Source organism: Danio aesculapii, chromosome 9 (genome assembly GCF_903798145.1).
Source record: "Danio aesculapii chromosome 9, fDanAes4.1, whole genome shotgun sequence".
NCBI classification, from domain to species: Eukaryota; Metazoa; Chordata; class Actinopteri; order Cypriniformes; family Danionidae; genus Danio; species Danio aesculapii.
Window position 1 is genome coordinate 50,077,480 of NC_079443.1, and position 25,810 is coordinate 50,103,289.

Below are 25,810 nucleotides of genomic sequence, written 5' to 3' on the forward strand. Positions count from 1 at the left end.
CGTGATCCTCTCGTTTGCAGCAGATTGTCACCCAGAACGACAGGCATCTACAAAGTCGCAGCTAGTGTGAATGAGGCATAAAACATATGCCGGAATAGTTGGCGGTTCATTCACGAAGTTTTCTTTTGCAGTTGTGTTTAGAAGCTCTGGTAGTACAGATTTTCACAGTTCACCTTTATTTTAAGTATTTTTTACTAATAAAATTTTGACAATATTACGGCTTTTTTTCAGACGTTCTCAATTCAGGATCCGGATGACCAGAAGAGGCAGATTAACGGGATTTGTATTTTGTTTGTGGTCATTGGAGTCGTAAGCTTCTTTTCACAGTTCTTACAGGTATTTCCTCAATTTATTTGCGTTTTTGTTGTCTATATTTGATTGTTTCCTTTAAGTCATGTGAGATGTTGGTTGCAGGGCTACTCGTTTGCTAAATCAGGAGAGCTGTTGACTCGTCGGCTGAGGAAATTTGGATTTCAGGCCATGTTAAAGCAAGAGATCGGCTGGTTTGACGATCCCATGAACAGTCCTGGTGCTTTAACGACCAGATTGGCCACCAATGCGTCCATGGTTCAGGGGGTGAGTGCAGAACATATAGACCAATTACCAACCTACGTCACACATGTCGTCACACGAGTGCCCGGTTGCAAAAAAACACAGGCTGCAATAGTAAAGATGTCATGTTGTGCGGTAGGATGCCAAATTCAAAGTCCAAAAATAGAAAACTTAACTTTTACCGTACACCACACTGCTTTAATGCTAACTGCAGATGTCTTTGGCTATAAGGGAGCTAAATGAAGTGAGGAGCTAACTGGAAATGCTGGACTCCGCAGTTCTCATGTTATATCACGCTATGCTGAATCATACACATCATGTATGAAAATGATTTCAGCAAAAACAATTACATATGGTTAATTAAACTGCGGACACTGAATGCTTAGAATGAAATGTGAAAGTGTAAGTTATTAAGGTAAACTTGGTTTTATATTCACCCATTCATTCAGTGAAAACTTGTGACACTCTCCCTATATTGTTTACCACGGCACTTTGAATATTCGGTCTGAAATAACCTGCAAGTGTGACTAAAACAACATTAACACTGTTTATTTGACTGTGAACAATGTTGTACTTTGATAGTCATTGGCTGCTAATATGATTTCGCTATTTAGAGTTTGCAAATAATACTTTTATGACATTATATTATTAAGGAGAAAGTCAGAATGTGCGAATATAAAACCAGCTTTACCTTTATGTTTAAGTTCACATACCATGCCGTACAGGTACAGTTCTCTGTCAGAATGCTGTCATTTTGCGTGTTGGTGATTAATTATCTAGGCCTTGTATAACGTTAACTCTGTCTTCTTTCCTTGTCTTTGGCTAGGCAGAACCTCGGTTTTTAGCTCTACATAGTGTTGAATCTGGTCATCATGGAGCATTATTTCTTGCACATGACCACACAGAACAACATCGTTGGCATCCAAAGACTTGTAGATCTTTAACTTCTCTCTTGTAAAATTACTTGGAGCTTCAATGAGATTGTATATCTGGGGCTGGATGCTTGGCCATTTCGTTTTATCCAATATCCATTGGGAGGGTGCTATCGCAAATGGACCTGTCAGACGAACGCCGCTCACTTTAACGTTAATTTTGCAGAATAACTGTGCTTATGACTGGGTGACAAGCTGTTATAATACGCTGAAAGCATTATGTAAATAATATATATAATGTCATCAATATACTTATTTCTAATACAACAACAAACTCTGTACCGCATCAGATGTCATTCCCTCACTGTAAATGCTAGCGCTCCCGGTTTCTTTCTGCCACCTCCCTGCGCGCGCATCCTCAATGTTTACAAACATGTTAATTGGTCTATTTATTCATTTATTTTCATATGGCTTAGTCACTTATTTATCAGGGGTCACCACAGCACTCTCACATTTATCACACACTCATACACTACAGCCAATTTAGTTCATCTAATTCACCTATAGCACATATGGGGGAAACAGTGTTTTTTTTTTTTTTTTTTTTTTAAATATTGACCAAAATAATCATGATTATTATTTTTCCCATAATTGAGCAGTTCTATTTTAAAGGTGTGGCAGCAAATGAAAAACATGAGTAATTAATTCTAAGAATGAAAGAGAAAATTAATATGAAATATTGCCTGAATTTGTCACATAGAAACTAACACTTTTGGTGCGTTCACACCAGGTGATTTACATCAGCCAATGCAAAGAGACGAATAGACATCCTGCGGCACGATTTACACAAATGAGGCGACGTGAATAACGCTGTTCGCATGAATGAAGCGCCACAAATAAAACATTTTACGTGCGAATCGCTGGAGTTGGAAAATCGGAACTTAAGCGGACATTAGCGCCATGCTAACCAGTCAGGAGCCTGCTCTTGTAGGGACGTGATCATGATGTAGCGACTGTTGGTGGTGTCCTGAGGAGAAATCCTTCTGCCAACACGGGAAACAGCTTAACAAACTGGGCTCGGCTCAGTCGGAAGCACCGCTGAAAGCCTCCATCATAGTTTTTGGAGGAGTTGATGAACTCACAGAGCTGAATGCAACTCTGAAAGGATCTATAGTGGACACGTCACCAAACAAATCTACGCTGTTTTCAGCCTTCCTAAAGCACATAAACTAAACACAGCTACCCTCTCAATAAAATCCATGTTAGCCATTTAGCAATGAAGCTAGAGTAACTGGGCAGTGAGAAGCCCCTCCAATGATGCGAATCTGCGTCTATTGTGAAGGGAGTTTGATGCGCAAATGAAGCGAATATGACGCGTGAAGCGAGTAAAGTCAAAATGTTCACGCGTCTATATATATGCGCAAATAAAGTGATTTATTCACACATGCCACGTCTGGTGTGAACACATTATTAGAAAGTTACACTTAAAAAGGCTTAAAGGTCCTATGAAGTGCTTGAAATATGTAGCTCCTCCTCTTTTAAAAAGCAGCCAATAGCATTTTAGTTTTTTAGAGTTCAGATTGGTTGAGATCAAGTGCATCAAATGAAAAGTGTCTTGAAGGGGGCGGGGCATGTCAGATACTAGAGAGCATTTGATTGGTCAGAAGATTTGATGAGAAACTAAAGTATAAGGTGACGTGAAAAACATCCATTTAGGCGGAAGTGACAAACTGCAAGCTTTGATTGTTTATATCTTGTCGCTGTTTTTTTTACCACACAAACAAATAGATATCTCTTAAGACTAAAATACTGATACTAACATTTAAAAAGCGTTATTTTAATTTCACAAGACAATAAATGCCATGTATAAAAATACCAAATTTAAAGTAGACTTTAAACTGAAAAATTTAAGATGACATCAAATACTGTATGTATAGGTGAAGTGTGTGTTTGATTGTGTGAAATGTGTTCTTCATCAAAGGCCACAGGTTCACAGATCGGCATGATCGTCAACTCTCTGACCAACATCGGCGCTTCCTTCATTATTGCCTATTACTTCAGCTGGAAGCTCAGTCTGGTGGTCACCTGCTTCCTGCCTCTCATCGGCCTCTCTGGAGTCTTTCAGTCCAAAATGTTGACAGGACTCGCTAATGAGGACAAAACCGCACTGGAGGCTGCAGGACAGGTAAAAGTCATGTTTAATACAGCTTCATCCACTTATTCGAATGCAACATTCATGTATTTTCCGGTGTAAAAATGCAACGGCAATAAAATGTTGTATTTTAATTTATTGTTATTAAATATTAATATTTTTTAATATATATATATATATATATATATATATATATATATATATATATATATATATATATATATATATATATATATATATATATATATATATATATATATATATATATATATTTATTTATGTCTTTTTTATAAATATAAATAAAAAAAATAAATTAAATAAAAAATATTTTATTTTGTAGCATTTTTTATTAAAAAATTCTTTTAGTTTTCATATTTTATTTCACATTATTTTTTGTTTCATTTAATGTTATTTTATTTCATATTTTGTTTCTGTTTCATTAAAATATTTTATTAATATTTTAAATTATTACATTATAAAAGTGATTTTATGTATTATTTATTTTATATTTGAGTTTAAATATTTTATTTTGAGCTCAATTGTTTTTTTTATTTTTATTTCAGATATAATTGTTTTTCTAAATTTGTATTTATTCATTGATTTTCCTTCAGCTCAGTCCCTGATTTATCAGAAGTAAACCGCCTAATTTAATCTTAGAAATATATTCTTATTTCTGTTTAATTTGAGCATTTTTATAAATTACAAGCTTGAAAGAATAATGTGTACATTTAGTATTAATTTAACATTTTTTATGTTGGGTTTGTAATCAATCATTAGCTTTGCAACATTGTTTTATATTTCATTTTTATTTATTTATTCATTTATTTTCTACATTCTTAATTAAACATTCGCACAAAAGTTATAAATAAAAATAATCACATAAATGAAAAATGACAACATTAGAGTATATGCGTTAAAATATAAAAAGAAAAAAAAATCATGTTTCATGTGTTATATATATATAGTATGTATATATATATATATATATATATATTGTATGTATATATATATATTTTGCTCCATATTGACATGATAGGATCACGCAGTTGCTGCAGATTTGTCGGCTGCACATCTATGATGCAAATCTCCCGTTCCACCACATCCCAAAGGTGCTCTATTGTATTAGGACAGGTGACTCTGGAGGCAATTTGAGTACAGTGAACTCATTGTCATGTTCAAGAAAGCAGTCTGAGATGATTCCAGCTTTAAGGCATAGCATGTTATTCTGCTGGAAGTAGCCATTATAAGATGGGTACACTGTGGTCTTACAGAAATGGACATGGTCAGCAACAATACTCAGGTAGTCTGTGGTGTTGACACGATGCTCAATTGGTACTAATGGTCCAAAAAATGGTGTACACCATTACACCACCACCACCAGCCTGAACCGTTGATACAAGACAGGATGGGTCCATGCTTTCATGTTGTTGACTCCAAATTCTGACCCTACCAAGTGAATGTCGCAGCAGACATTATCCAATCTTCTATTGTTCAGTTTTGGTGAGTGTGTGTGAATTGTAGCCTCAGTAACCTCAGTGGCACCCGGTGTGGTCTCCTGCTGCTGTAGCCCATCCGCCTCAAGGTTGGACGTGTTGTGTGTTCAGAGGTGCTCTTCTGCAGACCTCGGTGGTTATTTGAGATACTGTTGCTTTTCTATGACCAGTCTCGCCATTCTCCTCTGACTTCTGGCATCAACAAGGCATTTGCGCCCACACAACTGATACTCTCTGGATATTTTCTCTTTTTTGGACCATTCTCTGTAAACCCTAGAGATGGTTGTGCGTGAAAATCTCAGTAGATCAGCAGTTTCTGAAATACTCAGACCAGCCTGTCTGGCATCAACAACCATGCCACATTCAAAGTCACTTAAATCACCTTTCTTCCTCATTCTGATGCTCAGTTTGAACTGCAGCAGATCGTCTTCACCATGTCTACATGCCTAAAGGCATTGAGTTGCTGCCATGTGATTGGCTGATTAGAAATGTGCGTTAACGAGCAGTTGGACAGGTGTACCTAATAAAGTGGCCGGTGAGTGTATATGTAGACATTTCATGACACATTAGGTCTTGAAAGTCCTGGAGATGTCATGGAATTTTAGTAGTAAAAATGTGTATGAACCTTGTCTAATGAGATTTTGGCCCTCTCTGTTGATGCAGGTGTCCAGTGAAGCGATGAGCAACATCAGGACCATCGCCGGTTTAGCCAAAGAAAAGAACTTTGTGGCTCAATTTGAAAAGCAGCTTCAGGCTCCGTATAAAGCAGCCAAGAAAAAAGCTCATGTGTATGGGATTTGTTTCGCATTCGCTCGCTGTGTCATTTTCATGGCTTACGCTGCATCCTTTAGATACGGAGGCTATTTGGTCAGTCATGAGGGGCTTCAATACATGATGGTGTTCAGGTAAGTGTGATTATCTGTAACTTTCAAGCAATGTATTGTGGCATGTAAGACTGCACAATATTGAAAAATCAGACATTAACCCAATCCCAATTTTATTTTTGTACCCCTTTCCCTACCCCTTCCCCTTCCCCTTGGCCCTTAAAACTGAGTGTGAAGGGGAAGGGCTTCAAAATTTAGCCCTACAGCACCTGCACACGTCATCATATGTCATTGTGAGCTATTGCTTCATATGAGATCAGACGATTGCGACTGCTGTAGTTATTCCAGTTTTTTGGTGTTTATCTCAAGGAAATTATTGAAGGCATATATTATGTTATCATAACGATATAATGTGGCAATAAGATTGTATTTACACCGTGGCCATATTTATCTATGTAAACACACGAGAACAACATTAACATTATAGCAGACACTGTTGTAAGAATGGGTTTTTAACCACAGCGGTTTGAACTGTAGTTCTGCCGAATGACTAAAGAGTTATCAGTATTGATGGTAAAAAACTGTACATTTCTAGTCAAACCATCCTTCTGCAATCTTATACCAAAAACGGAAATAAGGGCAGTATTAATAGCTATAAATGTCGGAGAGCGTTGATATTATGTGATTGTATTGTATTGCAATATGGAGCAATTAAGTGTTGATGTTAAATCAAAAGTAATTCACAAATACTTGAAAATAAAATGATTTAATGACAATAACTTGCTATGGTTACAACTGAATTAGTTACAAAATAACTGTATAAAATGATCAAATATGAAATGATAAAACATATTATATAAATTGTACCCAGGTTAAATGTAAAATTAAAGTTACCAGAGGTAGAAGGAGAGACACAGGGAGAGGGAGACAAAGAGAGCAGGCCCAGAAGTTAGCCTGATTGCAGTAGAGTCAGAGAAGATCAGACTCCAGAGGAGGAGAGGAGCAAAGCAGGAAAGCGCAGAGACAGAAAAAAAGAGAGGCCAGGAAAAGAGGCAGAGCAGCGTTTTACCACCTATTTTGTATATTTCTTGACCATGTGACTAAAGCCCAAATGCTGAGACATTCAAACTGACCAATCAACTTGTGACCACACTTTTGGGGGTAAAACCCCCAAAGTCCACACAGGCCCTGTTTTTAACAGTTTCTGCCTTTGGAGTCAGTATGGACCTTCTTGAGTCAAAAAGACATGTTTTGTCATATAAACAAAAGCATATGATAATTTAGCCTCTTACACTGTAAAAAGCTCATTTCCAGCCAGTAGACTTTTCTAACGGGGTATTCCAGTGTCATCGAGTGTCAGAATGTGGGGTGACTGCTGTACAGGAGTTATTATCAGGGCTGTGCACAGGAGAGCCACCGCCCCTTTGCCCTCATTGGCTGAGGTGCTCCTCTTGCTCAATCAACCCCCCCCCCCCCCCCCACCCTCACTTTGAGATCAGCGAACATCCTTGAATCCAAACCACAACAAACCACCCCCCCGCTCTTCACTTTGCGATCGAACCCCGACCCCTCCCTCTTCACTACGCTCACCCCACACCTCCCCCCCTTCACTTAGTGATTCCTGAAATTGTCTTTGTTCAATGGTCCTAATAAATCTTTATCTACCCCTTCCCCTTAGCCCTACACCTTCAAGCGAAAGAGAATTAGGACACCCCTACCCCTTCACGGGAACACAAAAAACAAGGAGGAGGGGTAAGGGGATGGGCTAAGCGGTAGAATTGGGATTGGGCCATTGTGATGTTTTTGTTTTGCAATATGAATAAAATTTTACCTGATGGTTAAATAGGCCTGTTTTGGAAGGAAGTCTTGAATTTAGACTAATAGATCATGATTTTAAAAATATGATGGCAAAAATAAAAACAATAGAAAAAAGTAAAACAATTAAATGTGAAATAACACTGTATTGGCGCAGTGGGTAGCACAATCGCTTCTTAACAAGAAGGTCGCCGGTTCAAGCCCTGGCTGGGTCAGTTGGCATTTCTGTGTGGAGTTTGCATGTTCTCCCTGTGTTCGTGTGCGTTTCCTCCGGGTCCTCTGGTTTCCCCGACAGTCCAAAAACATGTGGTATGGGTGTATTGGGTAAGCTAAATTGTCTGTAGTGTATGAGTGTTTATGGATGTTTCCCAGTGGTGGGGGTTGCAGCTGGAAGGGCATCCGCTGCGTAAAACATGTGCTGGATAAGTTGGCGGTTCATTCCTCTGTGGCGACCTCAGGTTAATAAAGGGACTAAGCCGAAAAGAAAATGAATGAATGAATGAATAACACTGTATAGACTATATTGTTGTTGTGATCGCCAGCGATGTTGTCTCTGCTGGAGATCACTTCCTGTAGTCCGTTGTAATTGCAGCAGGGTTTTCTCTATCCGCTTGTTAAGTGGTGACGTGTTGGTGACGTATGCAATACTGTTTCCGGGTCCAAGCCGCCACTCATTTGAACTGACAAAATATTCGTTTATGATCACTTTTTATTCAGATCACACATTAAAGTGAATTTTATATAAAGTCATAGTGTACACAACACTCTCTGGGCTTGCTGCATCACAAATACCAAAATTGTAACAATTTATAAAAAAATGAATCACGTTCTGGCCATCGGATATTAGGCATGGACATATATTGCGATCGTAATTTTCGAAAGTATTACATCGCTTAGTAAACGTTTATTATTAGCATTTCATGAGTCTCCCCAAACAGTTTGATAGAGCGCTTGGACCCGGAAGCCACTTCGCGTGACGTCACACTTAACAAGCGAATTGGAGATTACTTCCCAATTAACTACAACTCCCAGAACACTCTGCGCTCATCAACTCCTGAAACAGCTGACAATAATCCGGACATTACTCTTTATAGTATTAATAACTCATTTCTAATAACTGATTTATTTTATCTTTTCCATGATGACAGTAAATAATATTTGACTAGATATTTTTCAAGATACTAGTATTCAGCTTAAAGTGACATTTAAAGGCTTAACTAGGTTAATAAGGGTAATTAAGCAAGTTATTGTATAACGATGATTTGTTCTGTAGACAATCAAAAACAAATATTGTTCAAGGGGGCTAATAATAATGACCCTAAAATGGTTCTAAAAAATCAAAAGCTTTTATTCTAGCCGAAATAAAACAAATTAGACTTTATCCAGAAGAAAAAATATTTTAGGAAATACTGTGGAAATTTCTTTGCACTATTAAACATCATTTGGGAAATATTTTGACACTACATGTGGTCAAGTCATATAGCAGGTGTAATAAATAGATGTTTCTTCCTCAGAGTGATTTCTGCTCTGGTGACCAGCGCCACCGCACTTGGCAGAGCTTCATCTTTCACACCAGACTATGCTAAAGCAAAGATCTCCGCTGCACAGCTTTTCCAACTGTTGGACAGAGTTCCCAAAATTAATGTCAGCAAAACAGAAGGACAAAGCTGGGTAAGAAAGCTTGTTTTTTTTTCATCCTAATGGTTAACTTCTTTTGGCTAGTTAGCCTTGCCCATTTATCCTTTGCTGTAAAAGTAGACCATTCTAGGGACAAAAAAAAATTCTTTCATTCACTGGGGCTTTTTTACAGTGCATAGTCAGAAACATGTAGCTTTGTCATTCTGTGACGTAGCACACTGGACAACAGAGATGAAGGATCCACGTGCAGTTTATTTCAAGCTTAGTCAAATAGGCGTAGGTCATAACAGAAACATTGGGGAAATCCAAAGAGCATCTTTATAAACAGGCATATGTCAGAACAGGCTGCAAAGAATCAATAAACGGTATACAAGACAAAGATCAAAACACATGGTAGGATAAACTGGGAAATACCAACACAATCTCACGGCAATTCGTAACTTTTTTTTAGTGGCTAATTCATACGAATTCGTACGATCTAATTCGTACAATTTAGTACGATTTGCTCATCCTCCAATGACGGTTGGGTTTAGGGGCGGGGTTAGGTGCCACGCCTCCTTTTTAAAATTGTACCATTTCGTACAACTGAACTCGAATTTCGTAGCCACTAAACTGTCAAAACGTAAAATACTTACGTTTTCTCGTGAGATCAGGCTGGAAATACGCATAGAATTGCTTCACAAGGATAAACAAGACTCCGCAATGTGTGTTTGTAAGGGGGGAATCTAAAGTCCAGCTAATCAGTCCGTGATGAGTTAGCAGCTGTGTGTAATCAAAGGGAATGAGGAACTGGTGTGAGGTGCATGATGTTATTTGTAGTCCGGTTCAGTGACAGACCTGTAGTTCTCCAGCGATCTGTAAGGATTAGAGCGCTGGTGATCGTAACACATACAAACTTCAAAGGCAGAGTTGTTTTATTTTATTTTATTATGACGTTAAATATCAGTATTTTATATATTTATTATTTTAGTTATTAAGTATTTAATTTGAAACTTTTTAAATATTAAATCAGAAATGTATGTTTATTGTTTTTTTCTTAGTTTAATATTATTTTATTATTTAATATTTTAAAATGTTATTTTATTTTAATATTTGATGCTTTTTAATGTTAAATCAGATTTGTTTTTAGTTTTTGTTTAATTTCGTGTTTTAAAATGTTTTTTATTTAAAATTTAAACTTATTATTATTATTTAATGTTATTTTGCTTCAGATTGTTATGTATCTTATAAAATAACATATTGTTTTTATACTTTTCATACCAGAATGACTTTAAGGGCAAAGTGGAATTCAAAGGGTGCAGGTTCACGTATCCTAGCAGGCCAGACGTGCAGGTTCTGAGGGGTCTGGTGGTATCGGTTCATCCAGGACAGACTCTGGCTTTTGTGGGTAGCAGTGGCTGTGGAAAGAGCACCAGTGTTCAGCTGCTGGAACGATTCTACGACCCTGATGAGGGACAAGTGGTACGAAACCACATTTACTGCATGCTTGATGCACCCTAACACCATTTCACTTTTAAAAAAACGACACTTTATAGCAGGGGTTACCAAACTTGTTCCTGGAGGACCGGTGTCCTGCAGATTTTAGCTCTAAACATAATCAAACACATCTGAACAAGCTAATGAAGGTCTTTCTAGGTGTACATGAAACATCCAGGCAGGTGACCCCTGCATTGTACAGTGCATCCAGAAAGTATTGATAGCGTTTCACTTTTTCCACATTTGTTTATGTTACAGCCTTATTCCCAAATGGATTCAATTTGTTTATTTCCTACAAATTCTACACACAATACCCCATAATGACAATGTGAAAAAGGAGTTTTTGAAATTGTTGCAAATTTAGTAAAAATAAAAAAGCTGAAAAATCACATGTACATCAGTATTCGCAGCCTTTGCCGTGAAGCTCTAAATTGAGCTTGTCAAAGCACAAACCAAGCATGAAGTCAAAGGAATTGCGTGTAGACCTCCGAGACAGGATTGTCTCGAGGCACAAGGCTGGGGAAGGTTAAAGAAAAATTTCTGCTCCATCATCTGTAAGTGGAAAGTGTTTGGAACCACCAGTACTCTTCCTAGAGCTGGCCGGCCATCTAAGCTGAATGATCTGGGGAGAAGGGCCTTAGTCAGGGAGGTGTATGGTAGAGTGGTCAGACAGAAGCCACTCTTTAGTATTGGAATTTGCCAAAAGGCAAAGGCAAAAGGACTCTCAGGCCATAAAAAACTAAATTTTCTGGTCTGATGAGACTCAAATTGAACTCTTTGGAGTGAATGCCAGACATTACGTTTGGAGAAAACCAGACAGCGCTCATCACCAGGCTAATACCATCCCTACAGTGAAGCATGGTGGTGGCAGCATCATGCTGTGGGGATGTTTTTTAGCAGCAGGAACTGGAAGACTAGTCAGGATAGAGGGAAAGATGAATGCAGCAATATACAGAGACATCCTGAATGTAAACCTGCTTTAGTGTACTCTTGATCTCAGACTGGGGCGATGGTTCATCTTCAAGCAGGACAATGTGCCAAAGCACACCACCAAAATATCAATGGAGTGGCTTCACAACAACTCAGTGAATGTCCTTGAGTGGCCCAGGCAGAGCCCAGACTTAAATCTCATTAAACATCTCTGGAGAGATCTGAACATGGCTGTACACTGTCGCTTCCCATCCAACCTGATAGAGCTTGAGAGGTACTGCAAAGAGGAATGGGCAAAAATTGCAATTATGTGGTTTTAACCATCAGCTGGCCATATTACGTGGTATTTCAAACGCTTCAAAACAGCGAATCATTTTGGCTGCATTTACACTGCATGGGTCAAGAGTCCCAACTCTGATTGTGCCATGTGGCACAGATGGGATATGGCTTATGTACATGTACACAGGAAAAAAATCACATGGATTCCGATTTACTCAAAGCAGATTCAGGCCTTGTTCATATGTGGAAATTTATCCGATATAAATCAGATCCGTGCCCTCGTGTCTGCAGTGTTATCAGGTAGATCGCATTTTCACCTGTCAATTTGAGTTGCATGTCATTAAAATCTGTAGCGAATGATGTCAACTCTAACGCTTTCATTTCGAGTCCCAAACCTTAAATCTCATATACGATCATATCCAAAAAAAAAAAAAGCTTTTTTATTGTCAGAGATTACAACATCCACCACGTAACCAATATAAGCTAATATAAAACGATTGCATACATCACATGCATAAATCAAACATGGACATTAAAATACCTACTGGTTTAAAAAAGCCTAATAATTTTTTTTTTTTTACTTTTCTGTCATAAACTATAATAAAACTTGTCAAAAATAAAATAAAAAAAATAAAACCTTGCGAACAGATTGAATACAGTAATGGAGAAAAGAGCGCTCTTTTATTATCAGCTGTCGGTCAGCGCCCGCTCTTTTTTTCCATGTGCCTTGTGTCATGTGTGTGCAGTGTAAACACAGCTGATAAAATAAATCCTGATACGAGGAATGATTGCAAAGCACAAAATGAATGGTGTTTCTCTTCTTGCTGTAGCTTATTGATGGACGTCCATCCGACAGCATCAGCGTTCCCTTCCTGAGGTCTCAGATTGGTATCGTATCTCAGGAGCCTGTGCTGTTCGACTGCAGTATCGCAGAGAATATCCAGTATGGAGATAACTCTCGAACCGTGAGCATGGAGGAGATTATAGACGCTGCTAAGAAGGCTTATCTGCATGACTTCGTGATGACGCTTCCTGATGTAAGTTATACATTCCTATTAATTTATTACTGTCGATATAGGATAAGCAGATTTGAATATAGCAGTAACAGTGTGTCCGCAGGGTCTTTGGAAGTCTTTCAAAAACTAAAGTTTAGGCCTCAAAAAGTCTTGTAAGTCTTAAATCATTTTAAAGTCCACATGAACCGGAAGCTGCGACCATTTTTGTTTTCATATTGTGATGCAGTTTCTTGAGAAACAGAATATTAAATGAGAAAACAGTGGGCGTGGCTTGTTTTTTTTCTACTGTGAGCTGATTGGATGTATTAAAGTAGGCATTTCAATCAGAAAGATCTGGAAAATGGTTTGGGGAGAGTTATTACAACCTAACAGATGCCTCCTCTTCACTATTTCTGTTTGTTGTCAAAACCGACAGTTCAAGAAACGTGGTCAGGGCTTAATTTTTGCCGGAACACTCTGTATCCGACACCTCAAAAATCTGATCCGGCACCCCATTTTACTGATCCCCCTCCTCCTCCCCCATCCGCTGTTCACTTTCACTTTCTTACGCGACTCCCCAACCCTCTTCACTTTCGTCCGCAACACCCCCCCCCCCTCCACTTACGTGCGCAATATCTCTCCATCCTCGAGTAACATGCCGGATCAGTTACCCCGATCTGTTCCGGGACCTTGCAACTCACAAATTAAGCACTGAGCGTGGTTAAGTGTGTTAGCCACACCCAATACCTCACACAGACGTAATCTGAGAATTCAGGAAGTGTATTTTCAGATTTTAATTAAAGATTACAAGGGCAGACTATTTTGTTTTCTTAACAACATGCACAGATGAATTGTTCAGCACAACACTAGCAATGTGAGCTAACAAAATCATATGGTTAGTTTTGATTTTATTTGTACTTTAAAGGGGTAGTCCAGAGTGTATTTTTAGGGCTTGGTTGTGTTTATGGGTTTGGTTGTGTTCCAGTAAATCAGGCAGAAAATGAAGAGGACATAGCTGAACCTCTATTAATCTTTCTAAATAAAATCTGACAAGTGTCTTTCATATATATTTGGGTTATAAGCATGTGTAAGTAATATGAAACGTTCATATATCTTTTGTGAGTTCGTTATTTGAGCTGTTGAATGCACAGAAAGCGGCCACAAGGAGAGACACTGCAGCGCTGCTGAAGATTGTGTCTGTTTACAGCGGTTTGACAGATAAATATGAATTTGTAGCTAAATTGTTGGCGGTGCCAAACAGCATTTCCTCTTGTTTACATCCTTGTTTACGTCTTCACTACAACATACCGTTAACGCTAGAAAGTTGCCCTGTAGTTGATCAATTTTAACAAATAAAAATACTTACAGATTGTGGCTCACAATCCACAGCTTCGTCTATTATAGTTGGAACTGCTCCTGAATCCAGCACTGAACTGGGAGAGATTCTAGAGGATCTCCTTGGTCAAATGCTAGCTATATATTTTTTTATTATTCCCTGGAACATAATTAAAATTAAACTGTAAGCACTTCTCTCTTCGTGTCATCTGCTTCGGAAGCCCAAATACAGAAACAGAAGAAGCTCTGTGGAAATAGCAGCGTTTGGACGGTATTTTAGCTTTCTCAGCTATAACATTACAGTACCTCTGGCCACACCTCTTCGCTGGTTATGCACGTAACCTGAAGCGCATGTGATCTCACTAGCCCGGATGTATTTTTTTATAGTCTCCAAACTTCGCTAAGCTAACTCTGTAAAAGCCAATGTCTCCCTTTGCATTGAACTTTGAGCGTATTACATTCAGAGATGTTGTTTATGTTCACACAGCTACATTACACATCAACTAAATTTTAAAATATGATGTGGACCACTGCTTTAAAGGCTTCTTAATTTTCCTATGTCCATGTCAAGAAGCTCAATCAGGCCGACGTCCATCCAATCATAACAACTTTAAAACAAAAGTTAATTTTTAACTCTATTTATTAAAATGGTTTAATCATCTTCCTTACAATAACATTTGTTGTCCATGTATTTATAGCTTAATTTAAAAAATAAAGGATTTGTATGCTCCAAATACCCCACATGTTCTATAAGTCTAATTACTTTTTTCTGCATTGTACATACGGATCATAAATTAGATTTATATGTAATTAGTTACTAATAATTAATATTATTAGTTCATATATTGAAAAAAAAAAGTGCATGTATTTATAAAAAGTGCATGTATTTATAAAAAGTGCATGTATTTATAAAAAGTGCATGTATTTATAGCTACCTGGTATGGACACTGACCTGGACAGACTGTGCTGCAAACATTTATTATAGTTTATAAAACATGCACTTTTTTTCAATATATGAACTAATAATATTAATTATTAGTAACTAATTACATATTAATCTAATTTACGATCTGTATGTACAATGCAGAAAAAAATAATTAGACTGATAGAACATGTGGGGTATTTGGAGCATACAAATCCTTCAATCCTTCAAAGTTCAATGATTTGGTTAAATTTAAAACAGCACAATTTATGTTTAAAGCTAGGAATAAACTACTTCCAAAATTCATACAAAAGTTTTTTGAAGAACGACAAGGGGGATAAAATCTGAGAGAAGAACTAAATTTTAGGAGGTTCAAAACAAGAACTTTAAAAAGCTTGTGTATGTCTGTCTGTGGTGTAAAACTGTGGAACAGTCTAGATCCGACTCTCAACGAATGTTAGGATATTAATCAATTTAAAAAGTTGTATAAATTGATATTATTAAAGGAATATAATGAGGAAGGTGATTGAAAAAGGATCAAATGAGAATGATGAAATTTTAATTAATGGCTATTTGCAGTACTATGTAACTTTTTTCTTTGGGTCTTTGTTACAAAATGTAAAGGTACAAATGGAATCAAACATATAATTTGTGAAAGATGCCAAAAAGATAAAATATGCTTAATGTAAAAAGAAGAGATAAGTAAAAGAGGAAATAAGTTTAAGTAATAGACGAATGATGTATGTGGTAATGGCGTGGGAAAATAATAAGCTTGTGCTTATTATCCCACTCCATTTTCGACCATGTTGAAATGTATTTTTTGTTAATGATATTTTATGTATGATACTTTTTTTTCGAAAATAAATAAATGAAATCAAATAATGAACAATACTCGTACAGCATTCATTAAGTTCCCACTTTATATTAAGTGTTCTTAACTAATATGTACTTACACAGAAATTAATCAGTTGTTACGATGTACTTATTGTGTAAATACATGTATTTAATGTGTACTTATGCTTGAGTAAATACCTGTATGTGATTACATCTGTAATTAACTTCTGTACCTACATTTGTAAATACACTGTTGACCATCCCTTACACCTTAACCCACCCTTAAACCTACCCATACCACCAAACCTGTCCATAACTCTACCTCTATCCCAACTCAAGAGCACCACAAGTGTTCTCAAATACATTATGAACACAGTAAGTACATTGTATTTACTTTTTGATGCAAGTACATAGTAGTTAAGGACACTTAATATAAAGTGGGACCTTTATTAATCATAGTTCAACATTCACTAACACATTAAGACCAAAATTCATGCTTGTTAACATTAGTTAATATAGGCCTACTGTGAGTTAGTTACAGAGAACAACCGTATTTCCATTAACTAACATAAACAAAGATGAATAAATACTGTAATAAATGTATTGCTTATTATTTGTTCTTTTTAATGAATGCGTTAACTAACATTAAAGGGCACATAGTTTACCTCTTTTTTATGATTTAATATGAATATTATGGTTCTTCTGAGTGTGTCAGTTTAGGTTCAGTTTAAAACACAATTCAGATTATTTTATTATAATGTGTTAAAAAGTGTCATGTTGGGGGCGTGTCCACAGTTCGCTGATTTATGGGTGTGTTGCTTCACATGTAAATTAGTTTCAGCTTCCCGCCAACGTAACAAGGGGGCGGGGCCATGAGCTCACCCGCTCTGTGTTTGCAACAGAGTCTGACAGGCAGACAGAGAAAAAGCTGGAGTGAGATGATCAGCATTCAGTCGTACATATACGACTCTGACACAGACCAAGCAGAGAGTACAAAATCATTTGTGTCTTTGTACAGTTTTACAGCCAACTGTGTGCTAGTTTCAAGTGTCGAGCTTGTACACAGAAACTAATAACCACGCACACTGAATTAGGTTTGACTGAGCCACCGGATGCGCCGCTCGAAGCTGCGACACGGCACACCAGACACTCTCTGTGGCGCGGCAGAAACATGAAGTGTCCCGAATTTTTGAATTCTAAACATAGGTTTCTGCAGCGGTCCGCGGCGCCCAGCCGTCGACTTGAGTGTACCGTGATAGAAACCGATGTTTAGAATTCTAAAACGCATGCTAGTTAAGATCACAGGGAGCTTCTGGGATCGCGAGAAATGCAAACGGCTGAAGTATAAGGTAGACTCAATGAGAAGTACACATGTTTGCAAACCTACCTAAAGATACAACCAATAATTCCAATTAGAGTGATAATGTGGAGAATATTGATCTTGTGTTGAGCCCAATGAGCCTTGCATCTAAAAATAGAGCAAGGGTGTTCCTTTAGTGATATTGCTTCGACTTGCGCTGAAAATGGCGGACGTGAATCAACAAACTGAGGATATGATGACGCCTGTCAATCAATATTAGTGGGCGGGGGGACCGCACTCCTTTGTAAAGTTGCAGTCTGTCTGAAAACCGCTCCAATTGGTCCACCATTTTTTATGTTGTTAAATTGAAAAAAAAAAGCACTGGGTGTGCTTATATCACCCCAATATGATGGTCTATACACCATACATGCACATATGGCTGTCCAAACAGCTTGAAAAGTAGATTTTTTTACCAGAGGTGCCCTTTAACTAATACAACCTTAGTGTAAGATATAAATATAACATGATGAATAACGTTTGTTTATTTTGTCTAATTGTTCAATAGTAATAATAATAATAATAATAATAAAAACTTTAGGCTTTTCAGAGTTGCGTATGGTTGACGTGTGGAATCACTGCTTAACTCTGTGCTTTCCAGAAATACGAGACTCAGGTTGGTGCTCAGGGCTCTCAGCTATCTCGTGGACAGAAACAGCGAATTGCGATCGCTCGAGCCATCGTCAGAAACCCCAAAATCCTGCTGCTGGATGAGGCCACGTCTGCACTCGATACTGAAAGCGAGAAGGTAAAACAATATCCAGGGTGAATGCAAATGTGTTTAAAATCCAGAGTTTAATTTCCTGCAAACATGAGACCAGATCTATAGCTTGTACACGTGCAAAGCTTATTTTGGGTTATAAAAGAGGGTTATTTTTTGGAGCGTGACCTTGTTTCATTTGCAATTGTAGGAGTGACAGATGCTAAATTGTATACAAGTTAAAAGAAGTAACTTCAAATTATTGATCTGACAATTCAGACTTTTTTTCTCAGAATTGCTTGTGTACATCTCACAATTGTTTGGTATAACTCATAATTACCATCTCGTGATTCTGACTTTTAAATTATTTTTCTAATAATCAACCCTAGTGACACTTTTTTTTTCAACGAGTAGTTCAATGATTGTCCTATAAAGGCTCAAGTCCTGTGAAATTAAAATATGTTTTTTTGGATATGAGTATCAGGATGTTATTATCAGTATAGTCTAATGTCCGAAACAGTGACAAAATTTGCATTTAGAAGATATAAACATCCAAATCTTGCATTTAATCACTTTCACCTTAACGGATCAATGATTTTTTTACGTCACCTCATACTTCAGGTGGTAGCAACCAATAAAATGCTCACTGGTATCTGAAATACTCCGCCCCCTTCAAAACGCTTCTTAGGTCCTGTTTACACTAGTACGTTTTAGTTTTAAAATGCATAAGTTTGCTATGGTTACGCCTTCTGTCCACACTACCCCAGAGTTTTCAAGCCCTGAAAACAGAGTGTTTTGGAAACGATGGGGGGAAAATAGAGACATCTGAAAATGTTCGCCTATCTGATTGGGGCTTTTTCCTCTATTAAGTAGCCTACACAAAATTCAGTCTTGCATCCTCTCTTTGTAAGTTCAGACTACGCAAGTTTGATGTTGAAAACAAACTCCCGAGGACACGTTGGGTAAATCTTCAAAGGGAACAGTGTAGGATACTTTATAACCTCATTCACATCATCCTGGCTACGTTGTTTCACTATCTTAACAATAAAATGAAAACATGAAATGAGGAACTGTCTATTTTCATTTTGATATTAACTTAACAGACACCAAAAATGTTGAGGAGTCTTGAAGCTGCATATTTATATGACCATCATCTTCACTGTATGCTTATTTATAACAAATCAGAGCCTATAACATCACTGCCTCCTTTCATTTTGATTGAAAATATGAAACACCCTCTCTTTTGCTGAATATCAGTTGTAATAATCAATAATGGCCATTATAAAAGTATAACATACAGCAAGTTTATACAATATAGGAAATAAAGGCAAGCAATCAGTCAAATGTGCAGAATCAGTGAACGCTGTTACATTAATTAATATATTAACTTATCTTTGCGCTCAGCCAAAACACGTTACCTGAGAACAAGAAATAGATTCATTAGTCATTAGATAGAGATACAATGAATTAAATATCATGTTTAACAACTATAGTGAGATGAAATCTAGCTGTAGATCCATGATTAACTCTCCGACGTGCATTGCTCTCACCTGGGGAGGTGTGCTCAAAGCACTTGCTGACTGCCTGGAGCTCAGACGTGAGCATACGCTGCAGCGAATGCCAGAGAGTGTGTGTGTGGTCATGTGATGTGCGTTTTCAGCAATATAGTGTAGACAGAGATCTTTTCAGAAACGCTAGGTGAAACACCAATGTGGACGTGGATTGTTTTCATTTTAAAACGCAGTTTTAAAACTGAAACATATTAGTGTAAATGGGGCCTTATTCAAGAATTTTTTATCATTATAGTAAATTATAAAAAATAATAAAAAATAATTTGTTTAAAAATCTTGAACGATATTAATATGACGTAGTTCCGGAAACTTACTAACTTCTCTGTATATCCGTCTGACTTTACGGTGGGTTTCTTTTGACTGCCCCCTGGCATTAAAGAAAAGATTTAAAGAATATCACAAAGACGAATGCGTCAAGTATAAAAGCCTTGTCCGTTTCATGAGGTGCGCGCACAGCAGTGGTGTAAAGTACTTAAGTAGATGGACTTTGTTATTTTACTTATATTTTTAATACTCAGTACAAGTACAAAGTAGCCAAAAAAAACTTAAGTAACTTTAACTCTCTACTTGACTACATTTTTTATTGAATATATTTACTCTTTACTCCAATACATTTGAATGGATGCTTACCGTTACTAGTTACATTGTGATTGTGCACGACAAGTCAGCATCTTTATCTACCATGACTAATTTGTTAGGCGGACGAGGCAATATCGCCATCTGAAGGTTGCTGAATGTACTGTATGCTATTTATGAGCTAAATCACGTGAACGTGAATTAGCAGCTTGCCTAATACCAGGGTTGCGTCCGAAACCGCCTATACTCAGTAGGTACTGCATTTGAATTTAAACGTACTACTGGGTCGTTAGAAAAGTACGTTCTATACAGTGTGAATGTGAAAAGTATGAATGGAATTCGGACGTACTACATCCGCCATTTTGTCATGGTCACGTAACCTACCTGTGTCAGTTGCATCGCTTTACTCCCATTCATGAATTCGCTCGTGAGGCATCATGGGATAGCGCAGCATGCATGGGATGCGCACTTCAGAATATCGCCGGAAGCAGTAAGTCATCCAGGTTCTTCTCGCATACTGATTTTTGAATTCTATGAATTTGGACATACTACTCGACTCGCATACTGATTTTAGCGTACTGTGTAGTATGGAAGTATGCGGTTTCGGACGCAGCCCAGGTGTTTAATTACCAACATGGCTGCAGCCAGTGATTAAGCCGAAGCCGGCAAATCAAACAGTGCCAGCACTGATGACCATCCATGGCCTTATCTGTAAGAAACGTTTTCATTTGCCGATATACAGAATGGCTCTTACAGGATGTAGTGTCTACTTTGTTTGCCACGAACCACGGAAATAAGTGCTATTAAGAATTTATCGTCAAATTTGAGAAAACACATTGAGGTAGGAGTCCATTTAATGTGAATTTAGTCAAATTATGTCTGACTTTACAATGGTATTGTAAGCATAATGTTATTAAAAGTTAATACAGTTACTGATATGGCAAAAACCACTGCGACATGACATGACTATGCTTTAGCTTAATTTTTTTTGTGCAACATGAATAAATGTATCACTGAAATTATACATTTTGCATCAGGTGCATTTAGCTGTAAGTTTGTGATGTATTTTTCATTGAATTTATATGTAGTTTACCAAGTTGAAAAATAACATCCTCTTTGTTTAATTTTAATACAGAGAAAACATCCTAATCAATTGAAAAACTACTCAATGTAAAAATATCGCCCCCTCTGAGACTGAGAGGTGAATCACATGAAAGTCAGCTTTGATTTTTTTTTTTACTAAATTTTACTACTTTTTTTTTGTTTGTGCCTTTTTTTGAACATTTGAGTTTGACTGAGGCTTTTTTTTGAGACTTTTAGGTTTTTTTTTTTATCTATTTTTTTCTGTCATTTTGAAACATTGAGGTGTTCAATTTAATTTCTATATTAGGAAATAAAACCTTTCTTGGTGTTCTTTGAGCCTACATTCAGTATGAGTAAAATACTTAAGTTCTTTTAAAATTGGATACTTTAATACTTTTACTCAAGTCTTATTGGAATTGGTGACTTGTAAATTGTAATGGAGTAATTTTTACAGTAAGGGATCTGTACTTTTACTCAAGTATGGTTTTCAGGTACTCTTTAAACCTCTGGGCGCACAGTCAGCGGAGGTGCGCGATACGACGCCAGGCGAAAGTATAAATCAGCCTAAAGCTACGGTCTTTACCTTCTACTGGGCTTTGTGTGTGCGAAATTTTGTCGTACGGCGCTGCGAAAAGGGGCGGGATTAAATAAGATGATTAGACATTTAAAAAAGCCAACGATTGCTCCATATTTTTAATTTCTGTCCAGAGAGGTCATGTTTTAATCCTCAATTGGTCTCACGCAGTCAAGTGATGCGATTACGCAGGTCAGAGTTCACCAAGCTTGAACTTTGCACCGCAGCAACTTGCGAAACTTGACGCATGACCTTATGTTTCCGGTCTGACGCATTCGTGTGCGTATGAATGGAAGTCTATGGGAGGAAAAGTCAAGTGTGACCGCAGCTTTAAGATGTTTTTTTTTCTGTAGTTCAATGGTGCATCTAACCTGTCTTTAGTATTGTTCAATTTAAATAAATGTATTTTACCACAAACTTTTGTAATTTTGCATTTTCTCTCACGTGGATTTTGATATTGTGATATAGGTCTTAAATTTAATACTTAATGGTCTTAAAAACGTCTTAAAAAGTCTTAAATTTGACATTATGATATCTGCAGAAACCCAGGTGTGTGCAATCACCGGAACTAGGAGCATGTGTGTGTAAGCGGTGCATGACTGTATAATGTAGTCCATGAAATGGCGGATTTGTAGTCCTTTAACAATCTGCAGCCGCTAGATCGCTATGTAACCCGGTGCAATGTGTAACCCAATGCGTCTCCTTTACTTGTAAACTCAAACAAACACCTGCGATCGGTCCATGAGATTGGCCAGATTAGCGAGTACCGATTGAGTCATGAAATTTGATTATCGGCTGATCAATCGGAGTATTTCCCTATAGGAAATACTGTGAAAAACTCCTTGCTCTGTTAAACATCATTTGGGAAATATTTGAAAAAAAATTGACAGGAAGGCGAATCATTTTGACCTCAACTGTATTTGTCTGCTATTCTCTCCTCAGACGGTTCAAGCAGCTCTTGACGAGGCCCGTCAGGGACGCACATGTATCGTCATCGCTCACAGACTCTCCACCATCCAGAGTGCTGACATCATCGCAGTGATGTCACAGGGCGAGGTCATCGAGAAAGGCACACACGACGAGCTCATGGCCAAGAAAGCCGCATATTATAAACTGGTCACCACAGGGGCTCCTATTAGTTAACATTCAGACACATTCGGATAAGCAGATCGTCCCGCCTCAAACTCACGCCATTTATCCAGCCAATGCTGGTTTATCTGATCCAGTCGGGATGATGTAAAGATAGCACAGGAATGGTTGAAGTGTGTGCTTTTACAGTATGGGTAGCTATTTATTGATAAGTGGACTTTTATTATGCCTTGGCAGTATCCTTCACTGTGTGTGTTTAATTTATACCTAAACAAATGAAGCAAATGACTGAAAGGTAATCGAAATTTGACTTCTTCTACAGTTCTCTCTTAGTAGCTGCAGATATGATGTCCTTGAACTATAGCAGCAATAGTATGGCACTGATAACACGTCCTCAATCGCTGATATGTTTGTGCTCAGTCATCATCACAGTGCCATGTGTTTGCTATTTGCGCTGTGTGTGTGTGTGTGTGTGTGTGTGTGTGTGTGTGTGTGTGTGTGTGTGTGTGTGTGTGTGTGTGTGTGTGTGTGTGTGTCGCCATCGATTTGAAATTGGGTTGATAATTATTTTGCACATATTGATTTCGTAAGCATATAAACTCACTGATATGTTTGTGCTCAGTCATCGCTGTGCCGTGTGTTTGCTAATGCGTGTGTGTTTGTGTTTATCCCTTTGCTATTGGTTTGAACTTATTATTATGCTTTGATAATTAATTGCACATATTGATTTCGAATGCATGTGAAATCAGCTAAATTGCTAGAGATAAACCTCCCAAAAAAAGTCAAAATTATGAAGTGCACATAAAAGATTTGTGAATTAAATAATATGAAGTGAGAATTAAGGCTGAGAATTAGCTTTTGTAATGCACATACTGTATATGTGGTCTTCAGACTGTTCAGGTTTTTTTCTCGGTCAGGCATGTGTGAGCTTATTGCAAGAAAAACTAATTTTTTTTCCTCAGAATTATACATTTATATCTCGCAATTCAGACCTTCTTTTCACAAGAGCCTGTAAACTCGAAGGAATTAAGATGCAAGCTCAGTATTGCAGGTGGCAAAGTCAGAGTATTGTGATATTGTAAAAACGTTTGTGTTGTATGAAATTTGTACTGTATAAAATATTGTATAGCTGTGAAAAAAACTTAAACTGACATTTTATAAATTGTAAGAGCCTATAAACATGGATTTGTTTTTGAATAATTGTTTGAAAATAAAGAAACTTAATTTTATGAGTGATTTTGTTGTTTTTTGTCATGTTTTTATCTCAATCTTTATGTGCACATTTGACGTTAATTTTTATTTAAATTACACTAAAAGAAAATGAGAAAATCTACATTTTATCATATATATTTATTTTATTTTAGGTTTAATTAACCCTGACTGAGCAATAAACTCACTCAAAAAATGACTTTTGCTCTTTGTTTAAACTACTTATTTAAAATGAGTTGAAATGACACAATTCTTAAAGGTGCAGTATGTAAGTTTGACATCCAGTGGTTGAACTAGGTATTGCACTGCTTGATCAAAACAAACGCAACTGCAGGTTGCCAGATTGAGGACAGGAGCGAGTGATTTAAACCGTGTTCTTAATAAAAGCAATGGCATGCGATTGAAGGGATATTTGAAGAGTTCAGATGCAAAAACCTCTAGGCTAAATGCTGTCTGAAATTTTCTTCTAAAATGAGCATTATTCTTAGCTTCCAGTATTTTTGTTCAGTTATTTCACTTTAAAGACAATGCAAAGAATCTATCTTTTGACATAAAAGTGGATTTACTGAACACACACAGGAGCTGATGAAAAAATCATTTTAGAAGAAAATTTCAGATGGCATTTAGAGGTTTTTGCATCTGAACTCTTCATTTTCCATATTACAAGGAGTTTTTGTCCTAACCAACACCTCACATTGATATATTAGAAACGGCTTCTGTTTCTTGCAGCTGAACAGTGTGTTGGAACAACAGGATAATCTAATGATCACCTCAGGTACACCGCATGTGCTTTATTCAGTGTTAAATGCTGATATTACGAGTTTGGATTATCTTATTACATGACATTTATTGCCATATACTAAAAGCAGCAGCAGATAGTTCACTTCATATCTTGAAAATAAAATATACCGTTTGAAATTGAACTAAACTAAACACATGTGATTCAGCATCTACATTTAATAATGTTAAAGAGGTTTAATATGTATTAAATAGATTATAAACCTTACCATTTCATGAGTGAGTGCATATTCTGCTTCTGAATGACTGTATTTAAATTTCTGTCATGTTTTCAAATTGCTCACCACTGCATATCTCATCACGTAGCGTGTTGTTAGGACACGAGGTTACACTGTAACCTGCTCACCTAATGTTTACTTTTGTAACATTTATACTATTTTCTAATTAATAACCTCATGTGGAACTCTAAATTTGCGTCTCATTTCAGAGTCTGCTACTGTCCACCTCAGGTCCCATTTCGCACAACGCATGCTTTGAGAGCCTTAATAACTGAATGAATGAAGTACACTGTTTTCCAGCAAGGCAACTTGGGGTGCTGAAATATAATTGGCTAAACTGGCAGAGGGCGGATTAAAATTACCACAACACAGACAGACGTTCTGGCAAGGAAAAAACATTTTCAAAGCAGAATATCTGACTTCAGCATTGTTTTTCAGATCAACAAGAGTGTTCACTTGACATGTTTCTTAAATATCTGCAAACATATTATAGTATTTTTATGCTTTAGAAGAGTCCA

General features: G+C 37.2%; 1 protein-coding gene across 1 annotated transcript in view; it reads left to right on the forward strand.

Annotated features, from left to right (window-relative positions):
• abcb11a (ATP-binding cassette, sub-family B (MDR/TAP), member 11a) overlaps window positions 1-24,296 on the forward strand; it is a 60,594-nt gene extending 36,298 nt beyond the window's left edge. The window contains exons 20-28 of the mRNA XM_056465935.1: window positions 232-336; window positions 415-576; window positions 3,406-3,609; window positions 5,733-5,974; window positions 9,223-9,379; window positions 10,610-10,807; window positions 12,862-13,068; window positions 18,076-18,222; window positions 22,921-24,296. Of these exons, the coding sequence (XP_056321910.1) occupies window positions 232-336; window positions 415-576; window positions 3,406-3,609; window positions 5,733-5,974; window positions 9,223-9,379; window positions 10,610-10,807; window positions 12,862-13,068; window positions 18,076-18,222; window positions 22,921-23,121 (1,623 nt within the window). The 3' untranslated portion in view covers window positions 23,122-24,296. The remainder of the gene's footprint in view (window positions 1-231; window positions 337-414; window positions 577-3,405; window positions 3,610-5,732; window positions 5,975-9,222; window positions 9,380-10,609; window positions 10,808-12,861; window positions 13,069-18,075; window positions 18,223-22,920) is intronic.
• The last annotated feature ends 1,514 nt before the right edge of the window (window positions 24,297-25,810 follow it).